Source organism: Chrysochloris asiatica, unplaced genomic scaffold (genome assembly GCF_000296735.1).
Source record: "Chrysochloris asiatica unplaced genomic scaffold, ChrAsi1.0 scaffold00013, whole genome shotgun sequence".
Lineage (NCBI taxonomy): Eukaryota > Metazoa > Chordata > Mammalia > Afrosoricida > Chrysochloridae > Chrysochloris > Chrysochloris asiatica.
In genome coordinates, this window is record NW_006408531.1 from 14393433 (window position 1) to 14408299 (window position 14867).

Sequence of the window (14867 nt, forward strand, 5' to 3'; positions counted from 1 at the left end):
AGTTTGAATTCAACAGCTGCTCTGTGGGAGAAAGGGGAGGCTTTCTGCTCCTGTAAATATTTGCACCCTTGGAAACACTATACAGGGTCACTATGAATCAGACCCGACTCGATAGCACACAGCAGCAGCGGCCGTAGTACTGTTGGCTTCCTGTACAGTTAGTTGAGGGAACTGAGGCACAGAGAAGTTGAGTAGCTTGCAGCCCTACATTTTGGAGTCAGGATATGAATCCAGGCAGTCTGACGCCCAAGTCTATGCGCCTAACTAACTCATTGCACTGTGTCTCTGTGTACCAGGTGGTGACTGCTTGGAGGGCATAAGCAATACAGGACTGGTGTGGGGTGTGTGGGAAGGAGAGGAGATTGGCACTGGCCACTGTGCAGGGAGGACTCTTCCTGTGGACACTAGTTCAAGACACTAGGCCAGAAATAGATAGAAATCAAGAATTGCCTAAAACTCTTAATCATCCCAAAAGGATGTGTTTTCAGAAAGTATCTATTTGTGTGGGGTGTTTGTCTTTTTCTCTTTATGGATTGAATTGTGTGCCCCCCAAATATGTTCCGATCATTATCCCTCTAGTTACGGATGTAATCCTGTTTGGAAATGTTGTTAGGTGCCATCGAGTTGGTTCTGACTTATAGCGACCCTATGCACAACAGACAGCATCACAACAGAATTAACCAGTGCCGGTCCTGCACCAGTCTCAATGTTGTTACATTTGAGTCCATTGCTGCTGCCACTGTGTCAGTCCATCTTGTTGGGGGTCTTTCTCTTTTTTTGTTGTTGACCCTCCACTTTAGCAAGCACAATATCCTTCTCAAGTAGCCGGTTCTTCCTAATAATATGTCTGAAGTATGAGAGATAAAGTCTCACCATCCTGGCTTCCAAAGAGCATTCTGGCTGTACTTCTTCCAACACAGATCTGTTTGTTCTTTTGGCAGTCCATGGTACTTTGAATATTCTCCTCCAATACCATAGCTCAAATGCATCAATTCTTCTTCAGACTTCCTTATTCACTGTCCAACTTTCATATGGATATTTATTGAAAATAGTATGGCTTGGGTCAGGCGCACCTTAGTCCTCAAACTGACATCTTTGTTCTTAAGTGCTTTTAAAAGGTCTTGTGCAGCAGATTTGCCTATTGCAATATGTCGTTTGATTGCTTGACTTCTGACTTGAGTGTTGTTTGCGGATCCAAGCAAAATAAAGTCTTTGACAACTTCAATATTTTCTTCATTTTTCATGATGTTGTTTATTGATCCAAGCCGTATGGATTTTTGCTTTCTTTACTTTGAGATTCACTCTACACTGAAGGCTGGAGTCTTTGATCTTCATCAGTAATTATTGTAAGTCCTCTTCACTTTCATAAAGCAAGTGTCATCTACATATTGCAGGTTGTTAATGAGTCTTCTTCCAATCCTGATGCCATGCTCTTCTTCATATAATCCAGCTTTTCAGATTATTTGCTCAGCAAGCAGATTGAATAGCACATTTGGAAATACAGTTTCGTTCTTGTGATCATGAGACCGTACCATGATGTTGTTGTTGTTGTTAAATGTCATCAAGTTGGTTCCGACCCATAGCGACCCTGAACAGGGTTTCTGAGGCTGTAGATCTTTATGGGAGCAGAAAGCCTAATCTTTCTCCCGCGGAGCAACTGCTAGTTTCGAACTGCTGACCTTGCTATTTGCAGCCCAATTCATAACCACTACGCTACCAGGGTACCATGATAGTGTGTCCTAAATCTTTTCACTTCTGAGTTTTACAAAGAAGAGATCAGACACTGAAGCAGGCACACGGGCGGAAGACATCTGTTGTGTAAGGACTACCAAGGAACATTGGAACACCCAGGCCACCGACAAGGAAGAAATCAACAAAGCCCAGCCCCTGATTGGAACTTTAGCTTTCCGAACTTTGAGAAGATAAATTTCTGTTCGTTAAAGCCACCTACTGTGGTATTACTGTTACAGTGACACTAGGAAACTCCAGCAGTCTCCATCAGGACTGGGACCACCATGCTGTTTGCTGTAGTCCCAGCCCCAGCACAGAACCTGGTGAGAGAACTCCCTTCTCCAGCTTATGACTTCCTGTTTTTTAAAAGCTTACTTAAGTGTTCTCTATAAAAGGAGAAACCAAAGAAAACTTCAAAAGCAATTATCCGTTTGAAAAAAAAAAAAAGAGGAGAAAGGAAAAAAAGCAACCATTAGCGGGCATGCCTTATAACCACAGTGGAATCTACTCGTCAGATCATGTGTTAAAATCCAGAATCATCAGGATAGCAAGAGTCCTTCTGCTAGGACATTGTAAATCATTTTTGTGAAATCACACCACAGTTTAGTGGTGGAGCAGGAACTGGAAGCCAATTTATCAGTGGCTATTTCAGCTCATTGAATTTCATGGTGAGGAGTTTGAGACCAACTTCAACATGCCTTAGTTTGAATCCTGAGTCCACCATTTAAAGGCTGTGAGACTTGAGCAGCCTGTGTAAGGAAAATGATAGTATCACCTATATGGTTGCTGTAAAGGAATATCTTGGTTTCTTAGTGATGCTATCATAGAAATACCACGAGTGGTGGTGGTGGTAATGTGCCACGCAGTCGGTTCTGACTCATAGCGACCCTGTGCAGGGTTTCCGAGGCTGTAACTCTTTACGGGAGCAAAAAGCCTCATCTTTCTCCCATGGAACAGCTGGTAGTTTCGAACTGCTGACCTTGCAGTTCGTAGCCCGATTTGTAACCACTATGCTCCCAGAGCAGGTGGCTTTAATGAACAGAAATTTATTTTCTCATAATTCAGGAGGCTACAAGTCTGAGTTCAGGGCATGGCTTTAGGAGATGCTCCCTCCATACCTATTTAAGCTTCTATAACTGCCAGCAGCCCTGGGCATTCCTGAACTTTAGAGATGGCTTTCTCCATCAGCTGTCTTCTTCCATCTGTGTATGCCTTGGTCTAGTCTGCTCTTCTTATAACTCAAAAGTGATTAGATTTAGGACCCACCTTATTCTGTTATGGTCTTGTTTACATAACGAAAGAAACCCTTATTTTCAAAAAGTGTTATACTTATGGGCACCAACCAACCCAACCCACGATTGTCAAATTCATTCCAGCTCACAGCAGCCTGTAAGTCAGATTAGAACAACTCCATAGGGTTTACAGGGTTGTACATTTTTGTGGGTGCAGACCATCACATCTTTCCCCTGTGGAGTGGCCAGTAGGTTCAAACTGCCAACTTTTCAGCTAGCAACCTAAGTAAGCTTTTCAGTGTGTAACCCACAGAGTCATCGGGACTTGTCCATTTATAGGCACAAGCGTTAGGATTTCAGCACATTTTGGAGATTACAATACAATCCATAGCAGGTGCACTGTAAAATGTACTTTCCAATACTCACTTCCCCAATGCCTAGGAGGCTTGTTTAGGAAGACACATTAATGAGTTAACAGGAAGAAGCAGGAGTGAGAGCAGAAATCACGATTACGTAAGGGAATGAAAGAGACGAGACAGAAACATTTCCCAGAGCAGAGAACATTCCTTTGTAGGACAGTGGCACACATCAAAATACCAGAAGCAACATGTTTTTCTGTTGTGAAAACAAAGCAAATGTGCAAAAAAAAAGTTTGCTTTTGAATGGTTGGCAAGCGTGAAACTGGTTTTTCACTAAGAGAAACTTCCAATTGCTGAATAACTCACAATTTTTTTTTCTTCTTGAGTATATTTTCATGTTGTTTTGATTTTGCTGGTGATTCTTTACTTTGGGTGCACTTTAGTTTGTGGAGAGTAAAAAAACAAAGTTTCTCATTGTTTCCAAGCTGAGTTCTAAATACTCCCTTAATGTTGGTGTTTGAGCTTTTCGTATAATCTTTTCTTATGAAAAAAACATTACAGGCAGCCTCCAGATGAAAACCTATTGACAGAAAGAACTTAGTGGTTTATTTCTCTTTTGTTTTATTTGTTGTTGTTCAAGTGTTATAGAGTTGCTTCCAACTCTTAGAAACCCATTATAGAGTTTCTGATGAGTGACTGCTAAATTTGAACTGCCAACCTTGTGGTCAGCAATCCAGTGTTTATCCTATAACATCACACCAGGACTCCTGCAAAGTCTTTGTTGGTGGTGGGGCTAAGTGCTGTTGAGTTGGTTCCATCTCATAGCAACCGTGTATATGCTTTCTGAGGAGCAGCTGGTGAGTTTGTACCACCAACTTTGGGTTAGCAGTCCAGTGTTTACCCTATAGCACCACACCAGGACTCCTGCAAAGTCTTTAGTTACTGCTATTATTGTTGACATTGAGATGCGTAGCCACCCTGTATAGAGTTTCTGAGGAAAAACCTGTGGTCAGCAGTCCGTTACTTATTTGATAGCAGCATTCCAGGGCTCACAGAAATTGAATTGTCACAGCCAACTGAGGAATTTCATTTTAATGGTGCAGAATGAAAGGGTGCAAGACGAGATAGAAATGAGCATGTTGAAAGACTTAAAGTTAAATGAGGGTAAATAGCATCTTGCTGTTGTTGTTAAATGCTGGTCCAGTTGGTTCTGATTCATAGTGGCCCTATATAGGGTTTCTGAGGAGCGAATGGTGAGTTTGAACAGTCAACCTTGTGGTTAGCAGCAGTCCCGTGCTTATCTTACGACGCACACCAGGACTCCGAAGTAACATCTTGCTGTATGTGTTTTCTGTACAGAAGAAATCTTCCTTACCCAAAATAAACTTGCAGATTGAGGGAAGGAATTTGTTTTCAAGTATTATATTAGTCTTCTAATCTGTAAAATAGCCTGTTGGGCCATTCTTACAACTAAATATATCACTAATGGGTAAGCAATAGTTTCAGGGATGGAGTTTGAGGTGGATCTTTTAGTTGCAAAGAATTAGTATGTTTTAGAACAGTTGAAGTACCTGGGGTTTGTTCTACGTAGATCCATAGCAATGTGTTAAAACCAGCTTCCAGCAAACTTCAGTCTGTGCAAGTTTACACAGCTTCTGTCTGACTTGGTTGCTACTGGTCCTTTGGGTATGCGGTTTCTGTCCGCCTCTCTTCCTTTGGGTATGAGGTTTCTGTTCACCTCTCTTCCTGCCTCTCGCTGTTCTCACTTCAGTTTTCTTATCATTGTGCGGACTCATGACCCTTTTTTTATGACTTTTCTCTCTAGGCATACTTAGAGCTTGAAAAACCCTATGGCTTACTGCCTGATTCTGCGTTTAGTTCCTAATCAAAATTTCTGAGTCACAGCCTGTCGCTGTTTAAGCAAAGCTTTGTGTATCTGACTGAAATCAGTTTCTGTTACTGAACTCCAACTATGGCAACCCCAGGTGTGTCACACAGTAGAACTATGCTCCATAGGATTTTCAGTGGTTGATTGCTAAGGGCACCACTGGGTGCCTTCAAACCTCCAACCTTGCAGTGAGCTTACGAGTGCATTGTCTGTACCACCCTACAACTTTATAGGATATGCACTGGACTGCTAACCACACGGTCAACAGTTCAAACTCACCAACTACTCCTTGGAGACCCTATACAGGGTCTCTACAAGTCAGAACCGACTTGAGGGCACTTAACAACAGCAATAACAACAAAGGAATTTTTAGAAGTCTTGGTATGGTACTACAAGATAAACACTGAACTGCTCACTGCAAGATCAGTGGTTTGAACCCACCAGTCACTCCTCAGCAACACTATACAGGAACCATCTCGACGGCACTTAACAGTAACAAACAGCAGGACTTTTTATATCTGACCACATCATGACTGTTGGTCAGTGTATGGGGCAGATGTCCTTCCTCCCAAAGGCTGATTCTTTCTCAAGTGTTGGAGAAACCCTAGAGTTAAAAGGGTGGTCTTTTCCTTTAGCAAGAGCATTTTGACAAGCAGTTCTCCTCAGAAAGGGCTGTGTGCATGGTAGATGCATGACTGATCTGTCTAGCCCTGATCCACTCAAGGGACTGTTATTTTTCTTGCCACAGGGGCCTGAAGAGCCTAAACTAAAGTGGGAGCACATCACAACCCTCATCGCAAGCCTCCGAGAATTTGTGAGATCTACTGACCGAAAAATCATAGCCACCACTCTGTCAAAGCTGAAGCTCGAGCTAGACTTCGACAGCCATGGCATCAGCCAAGTTCAAGTGGTTCTCTTTGGTTTTCAAGATGCCGTAAGTATGATACTTCACCGCTATTTTTTCACAAACTCAAGCAAAAATTAGCCAGAAGAAAAGGATAAAACAGAAGCTCTCTCGGTGTCTTTTTCTTTAATAAGAATTTCAATGAACTCCGTTCCTCATGAATGATAAATGTGAGCTATTTGCCCATAGTTCTAAGTATCAAGTTTGTTGTTTTGCTTTTTTGCATTTCCTCAAAGTTAGATACACAAAACTCAATCACCATGGTAAACAGAAAAATGTAAAAACATCTCCCATTGCTGAACTTCTTATGAAGGCATGTAGTGGACCACAGGTGATTTCAATGACATGAATACCATAGTGCTCTTTAGTATTGCACTTTCCAATGCTCTGTGTGGTACGCCATCTAGTGACCATGGAGAAAAATGATGCAGTACAAATTTCGGATACTGTTAGCTGCTGGTGAATGGCTTCCCACACATAGCAACCCTGTATAGGGTTTCCGAGCAGTGGCTGAGGGGTTTGAGCCAATGGCCTTGTGGTTAGCAGTACAGTGCTCATTGCTAAATAAAACCATTGCTGTCCTCCAGTTTTCTCTGGTTTCTATACAGAACATTTTGCAACATACTTGCTTTATAAATGACTACAATTTCCTAGCCAACAATATACTTCAGAGTACAGTGCACCGTGGAATGGAGACCAACCAGTCTCAGGATCTAATGTGTAATGACCGAGAGTGCTCTCTCTTTAAAACTGAATTTCCCTGGTGGTGTGGTGGCTAAGCACTTGACTGCTAACCAAAGGTCAGTGCTCCAAACCTACCCAGTAGCTCTGCAGGAGTAAGATGTGGCAGTATGCATCTGTCAAGATTTACTGGCTTGGAAACTCTCTGGAGCAGTTCTGATCTGTCTAATAGGGTCAGTGGAACTTGGAATCTACTCAACAGGAATGGGTCTTTCTTTGGATGTAACACAAACCAAAAGCTTGTCTTCCTAATTCTAAACAATCTGTCATTCTTGGATAAGACTTATCTGTGGAACTTTGGACCAAGAAGGCCTTAAGCTGCTCCCAAAGACAGCTTAAAGTGTGGGAGCCTGAATGTGGGAGCCTTAAGCGAAGGTTCTTTCCGGTTCCTATGGTGGGAATATGGAGGCACTTGGCAGATTTCATTTAAATTCCAAAGATTCCTTTACCCCTAATGTATTTATTACTACTGTTAAGAAGGTTTCTTGACAAATGTTGTTGTTGTTAAGTGCCTTCAAGCTGGTCTGAACCTCTGACTTTGTGGTTACCAGTCCAGTGCTTATCCTATAGTGCCACACCAGAACTCCAAAAAACATGTGGACTACCAAATGATCCCTAATTTAAAACAAAATTCTAATCCTTCAACAACCACGAATGTTCACTGAGACACTGTAAGCCACTTGGCCTTTGTGCGGTGCCGTGGGCGGGGAGACGATGCCTAATGTGATTGAGATCTTTGGAACGAAAGCTACTTCCAAAACCTGTTACTGATATTAAATTCTAACAGTGCACTTACACTGCAGCTGGGGAAACCCAGCCATCTGCAAAGAGAATGAAATAATTTAGCTCATTTGCACTTGCCCACACATTTGGCTTCCATCCTAGAGGTTGGGAAGCAAATTGGTCGGTAGAATTCATACTGAGATATGTTTAGTTGTAATCCTGGGCCTTGGGCTCAGGTCAGACAGGCAGACATGCACGTGCATGCACACACGTACACACATCCCTCACTGCTCTTGCTCACTCACTCTCCAGAATGGACGTGAACCCAAAGAATAGGTCCTATGTGATATGCTGTTTAATGAAGAAATGCAAGGAGCACATCCTAGTGACAGAAACACCTTCACCTGGCATGCTAACTCTTGAAAAAATATTTCCATTTGCTCAATACTATAACCCACATGGTTTAAAGAAACAGGCAAAGCCTTTAAAGAAATAAAGGTACCGGGACACAATATGAAAGGATTCCTAGAACAGGGATGACCCTTGGAACATTTCCTGTGAAGGTTCCTAGTAAATTAGGGGATTTTGATGAAGATAGACCCAGAGGAGGAGCTGAGCAGTTGAACACCAGGTCTCAGTGTGGGATGGCATCTGGATGACCTTTCCCCCCTGTGTCCCCTGAGGTCTTGTTGTGGAAGTACCCCCCTTTCTTAGAGGCTGGGTCTGCCAGCAGTTGGTAGATATAATCCAAAATCAGCCTCTATTAGCCTGTGATAAAAGATCAATTATAAAGGGGTGTTGCCTCTATCTATTTCAGTATATGAAATATGATTAGGTACTTAAAAGGGTATTCTTGCTCCAGACGTTTTTAATATGAACAGCCTTTCTGGAATATTATAGCAGCTCCGGCTCTGTTTCCAGGGCTATAAACCACTCACTGTAGGAAGTAAACCAAAGCACGCACTGGGGAACCTCTCTGGCTAGCAGGTCATTTCCCTTCGTTACTTTCCGGAGCATCAGGGCATACTGAAACACTTGACAGTATAAAACTGCAGGTTTAAACCAGCAGGACTTTCATTTGTTTTGAAAGATATGTTCACCCCAAACTGGTACACCAATGTTCTCACTGCAGCTTCATTCATGTTGTTGTTGTTGTTGTTGTTAGGTGCCATCAAGTCAGTACCAACTCATAGCGACCTTATGCACATCAGAAGGAAACACTTCCCGATCCTGGGCCAACCTCACTATTGTTGCCACACTTGAGCCCACTGATGTTGCCACTATGCCAATCCATCTCTCTGGAGGTCATCCTCTTTTTCTCTGACCTTCCACCTTACCAAACATGATATTCTTCTCCAGCAACTGGTCCCTCCTGACAGTATGTATGAAGTATGAGAGACAAAGTTTGGCCATCCTGGCTTCCAAGGAGCACTCTGGCTGCACTTCTTCCAACACAGATCTGTTAGTTCATTTGGCAGCCCATGGCACTTTCAGTATTCTCCTCCAACACCGTAACTCGAAAGTATCACTTCTTCTACGGTTTTCCTTATTCACGGTCCAGCTTTTGCATGCATATGAGGTTAGTGGAAATACCATGGCTTGGGTCAGGCGCACCTTAGTCCTCAAGCTGGCATCTTATTCTTCAACACTTTAAAAAGGTCTTGTGCAGCAGATTTGCCTAATGCAATACATCGTTTGATTTCTTGACTGCTGCTTCCATGAATATTGATAGTTGATCCAAGAAGAATGAAGTCCTTGACAACTTCAATCTTTTCTCCATTGATAAGAATGTTGTTTATTGGTCCAGTGGTGAGGACTTTTGTTTTCTTTACATTGAGATGCAATTTATACTGAAGGCTGTGCTCTTTGATCTTCATCAGTAAATGTTTTAAGTCCACTTTCAGCAAGCAAGGTTGTATCATCTGCATATCGCAGGTTGTTAATGAGTCTTCCTCCAATCCTGATGCCATGTTTTTCTTCATAGAACCCAGCTTCTTGGATTATTTGCTTAGCATAGAGGTTGAATAAGTATGGTGAAAGAATACAACCCTGTTGCACACCTTTCTTAGTTTTAAACCATTCAGTGTTCCCATGTTCTGTTCAAACAACTGCCTCTTGGTCCATGTAAAGATTCCTCATAAGCACAATTAAGTGTTCCGGAATACTCATACTTTGCAATGTTGTCTGTAGCTTGTCATGATCCATACACTTGAAAGCCTTTGCGTAGTCAATAAAGCACAGGTAAACATCTTTCTGATATTCTCTGCTCTTAGCCAAGATCTGTCGGACATCAGCAATTATATCCCTCGTTCCACGGCTTCTTCTGAATCCGGCTTGAACCTCTGGCTGTTCTCTGTCAATGTACTATTGCAGCCCCAAATTTAGAATCTCCCCAGATTTTCCTCAGCCTGTGGAGAGTTAAACTGTGGTACACATTGATATCATGGAGTCAACAGCTATAAAAAGGAACAAACTGTTGAGCCACACAGCAACCCAAATGAGTCTCCAAAGAATTCTGCTGAGTGAAAAAAGCCAGTCCCAAAAGGTTGCATATTGTATATGATTCCACTTATATCACATTATTTTTAATTTGCAGCAAAGGTAAATATACCTGTCCAAATACCCTCTGTCAAGCCTGTTTATGTATCACTTTCTTAAAGTGGCAAAGTTCTAGAAATAGAGAAGGGGTAAGTAGTTGGCCTAGCATTAAGAAAGAGGTGGGCAGGAGTGAGTTGGATGTGGCTACAGAAGGGTGAGGTGAGGGGTTCTTGTGAGGATGGAAATGTTCTGTCTTGAGTGTATCAGTGTTAGTATCTAAGATGTGACTATCAGGAGACACAAGGTAAAGAAATACAAGGATGTCTCAGTTATTTCGTTATGGTTGTAAATATATACATGCAACAAACGTTGACTATCTCAGCTGACTTCACATGAGAACATTGTTAAGTATATTTAAAACCTAAGTAGATACTCTCTATATTCTTTCTTTTTTTTAATTGTGGTAAATATATATGTAATAAAACATTTATCATTTCAAGTCTTTGCATGAGAACAGTGTTGATTGTATTGAAAACCCCTTGGTTTTGTCCTTCCTCCTTTGCCTTCTCCACCATCCAGACTGCCGACGACAGGAAAGCGGGTCACTGCATATTCTGAGTCCAAAGAAGCAGCATTCCCCCTCACCAGACTGAATCTAAATCACTTACCTCCCTTGCTCACATGGGGCTCTCTTTAAATGGAGGTGACAAGTGTTCATTTATTTTCCAGTAACGTAGGACATTTATTTACAATTTGAGGTGAAGAAACTTTGTTTTTCTTTAATTTTTATTATTGTTGTTGAGACCATACAGAGCAGCACATACATCAATTCAACAGATTTCTACATTCATTGACATTAATTACATTCTTTGAGTTGTGCAGCCATTATCACCCTCCTTTTTGGAGTTGTTCTTCCTTGATTAACACAAACTCACTGCTCCCTAAGGCTCCCATCTGATCCTTTAAGGTGCTGTCTCAATGGGACCCTGTATAAATAGACCTTTAAAGAGTACAAAGCTCAAGGCAGACATTCTTGCCTAGTTAAGTTAAACAATTGTTTGGTTTTAAGATGAGGATTTTTTGGTTTATGGTTTAAAGATTACCTCAGGACAATCATTTCAGGACTTCATCCAGTCTCCATGGCTCTAGAAAATCTGGAGTCCATGAAAATTTTAAATTCTGTTCTGCATTTCCCCCCTGTTGATCAGGACTCATCTATAGGGTCTTTGATCAAAATGTTCAGTGATGAAAGCCAGGTACCATCCAGCTTCTGGCTTCATGGCAAAGGACAGTTGTTTAGGAAAACAATTAGTCACACATTCCACTTCTTCCTCCTATTCCTGACTCTGTAGTTGTTTTTATAGACAAAACTTCATCCAAATGCCCAGATTTCATACAATTAAGTTTAATAAAATGCTAGCTTCCTTGCAGTCAGCAATTAGACTAAATATCAGTCTCTTTCTGCAGGTCAACAAGGTTCTTCGGAATCACAACATCAAGCCGCACTGGATGTTTGCCTTGGACAGTATCATCCGGAAGGCCGTACAGACAGCCATTACCATCCTGGTGCCAGGTCAGCAATACTTAGTCACTGCAAATATTTAGGGTGTGATATTTGTAAAAGAATTTCTGAGAATGGAAACAAGATTAAAAACAAAACTAGAGGTTTACTGTTTGATCAGCAGTTCACGTATTAAGGAACCCACAACCACGTGCAAGACACGTGGCAGCATTGGAGATTAATAGAGTCCGAGGGAAACCAAAGAACGTCAGAAAAGTCCACGCAGTTTGGGCTGGTTTTTCAGAGGTTCATGAAAACATCCTTCAAATTCTTTTTTCTCTGAAATGTGACTCTGCTACAGAAGAAAAATGTTGTCATTTTGGGGAAGCAGATAACCAATCATCTGCCTGTCTGGAATGCAGGCACTAAAGAGCAGGAGCTGTTGATTATACACAGATCTACAGAAACAGGCTAATTACTGCTTCCAGCAGTTTAGATTACGTAACTTCTCATATCCAGTCTCTGCCCTGCGAACCCAGGTAAAAGTCATTCTTTTTTGGCATGGCATAAGGGACTCTATGTTGGGCTTAGTACCAATGGCCAAATAGTGGAGAGTCCTCTCAGTCTATCATTTCTTATGTCTGTTTAGTGCCCTTAAGACCATGATAGCTTATTTTTTAAATCTTTCAAAGCCACCAAATAACATTATATATAGTAATGAACCATCAAACAAAATGTATAGCATGAGTGAAGAAGACCTGGTTCCTAGGATTTCAAGAGCATTTTTGGATAGGAATAGAAAGTGACCCAAATCAAAATTTATTTCTGTGCACAGATGTCTGTGCCCACAGACATATAAACCTATGCCATCCTTCCCTGAGGCTTGAAACATGCAGGAGTGCTTTGAAAGGACAGCTTCCTGAGCCTCGCCCCAGGCCTATTGAGTACAAATCTGCTGAGAATAAACTCAAGGAATTTCAGTTTAAAACTGCTCCTGGTTATTTAATGCACAGCTGGGTTTATAAATCACTGGTCTACACAGACCACAGTTATGTTGGTACTAAAGTGGGGGGTTAATGTGTTACATTGCAAGGTCAGCGGTTCAAGCTCACCAGCTGCTCCTCAGAAACCCTATATAGGGTTGCTATGAGTCAAAACCAAGCTGACCCGATGCACTTACCAATAACAACAAGATACAAAGAGGTAACTGTTGGCGTTTAAAAGGTTTATAGAGTGGGTGGGGAACGAGGTAGCTCCATACAATAAGCACTAAAGTATAGACCACGTGGTCTGAGAGTTAAGCTCTCGCTCCTCTGGACAAAGATGAGGCTTTCTGTCCCCGCAAAGATTTACAGTCTCGGAAACCCAGTACAGGGTTGCTGTGAGTTGGAACCGACTGATAGCACTTAACAACAACAATTTGGGCAAAATATTGAATGATGCAGAAAGCATCAAAAGAAGATGAAAGGAATACACAGTCAGTGTACCAAAAAGAAATGGTAAATATTCAACCATTTCAAGAGATGGCATGTGATAAAGAACCAATGGTACTGAAGGAAGAAGTCTAAGGTACACTGAAGGCATTGGCAAAGAACAAGGCTCTGAGAATTGATGAAATAGAAAATGAAATCTTTCAACAAACTGAGGCAGCACTGGAGGCACTCACTCATCTATGCCAAGAAATTTGGGAGACAGCTACCTGGCCAAGTGATTGAAAGAGATCAATATTTGTGCCTATTCCAAAGAGAGGCGACCTAACGGAATGTGGAAATCATCTGACACTATCATTAATATCACATGTAAAGAAAATTTTGCTAAAGATCATCAAAAAACTGCAACAGTACATTTACAAGGACCTGCCAGAGGGTCAAGCTGAATTCAAAAGGATCTTGGCTAAAAACAGAGACCTACCTGAAAGATTTATTGACTATGCAAAAACTTTGGACAAGCTATGGACAACATTGTGGAGAATGGGTATTTCAGAACATTTAATTGTGCTCATGATGAAACTGTACATAGACCAAGAAGCAGTCATTTGAAAAGTATAAGGGGATACTGAATGGTTTTAAACCAGGAAGGTATGCACCAGGGTTGTACTCTTTCACCAAAGTTATTCAACCTGTATGCTGAGTGAATAATCTGAGAAGCTGGGTTATGTGAAGAAGAACATGGCATCAGGATTGGAGGAAGACTCATTAACAAGTTGTGATGTACAGATGATACAACCTTGCTTTCTGAAAGCGAAGAGGACTTAAAATACTTATTGATGAAGATCAAGGACTACAATTTTCATTATGGGTTGCACTTTAATGTAAAGAAAACAAAAATCCTCACCTCTGGACTAATAAATGGTGGTGGTGGTGTGCCGTGAAGTTGGTTCTGACTCATAGCAACCCTATATAGGGTTTCCAAGGCTGCAAATCTTTAAAGAGCAGAAAACCTCATCTTTCTTTCACAGAATAGCTGGTAGTTTCAAACTACTGATCTTGTGGTTAACAGCCCAACTCATAACCCCTGTGCTACCAGAGCTCCTTGGACTAATAACTAACATCATGATAAATGGAGAAAAGATTGAAGTTCATTTTTCTTAGATCCACAATCAGCAGTCATGGAAGCACACATCATATTGCATTAGGAAAATCTGCTGCACAAGACATCTTTAAAATCTTAAACAGCAAAGATGTCTCTTTGAGAACTAAAGTGGGTCAAATCCAAGGCATGGCAGTTTCAATAGCCTCATATGCATATGAAAGTTAAACAATGAATTAGGAAAACCATAGAAGAATTAATGTATTTGAGTTATGCAGTTGGGGAAGAATATTAAAAATACCATCAACTGCCAGAACAAACAAATCTGTGTTAGAAGACATACAGCCAGAATGCTCCTTAGAAGCTAGGATGACGTGATTTTGTCTCTCCTACTTTGTACCTATTATCAGGAGGGACCAGTCCCTGAAGAAAGACATCATGCAGGTAAAGTAGAGGGTCAGTGAAAAAGAGGAACCTCCCCCACAATGAAATGGATTGACACAGTGGCAGCAGCAGTGGCCTCAACCTTACAATCACTTACAAACAACAGTGATTGTAAGGTTGGCACAGGACCAGGCACTGTTTCATTCTATTGTGCATGGGGTTGCTATGAGTCAGAACCAACCCAACAGCACGTAACAATAGTATTGAAAATGCCTGTCCTCAAATTTCCCTGCTATCAATTGTTTTTAGATATTATAATGCTACAATTGTTCTTGTT

At 41.4% G+C, this 14867-nt stretch overlaps 1 protein-coding gene across 1 annotated transcript in view; it reads left to right on the top strand.

The window, feature by feature from the left end:
- The window catches only part of MAP3K5 (mitogen-activated protein kinase kinase kinase 5), a 311649-nt gene that overhangs the window by 273900 nt on the left and 22882 nt on the right, over positions 1 to 14867 (top strand). Inside the window, exons 25-26 of the mRNA XM_006834631.1 lie at positions 5959 to 6144; positions 11584 to 11689. Of these exons, the coding sequence (XP_006834694.1) occupies positions 5959 to 6144; positions 11584 to 11689 (292 nt within the window). The remainder of the gene's footprint in view (positions 1 to 5958; positions 6145 to 11583; positions 11690 to 14867) is intronic.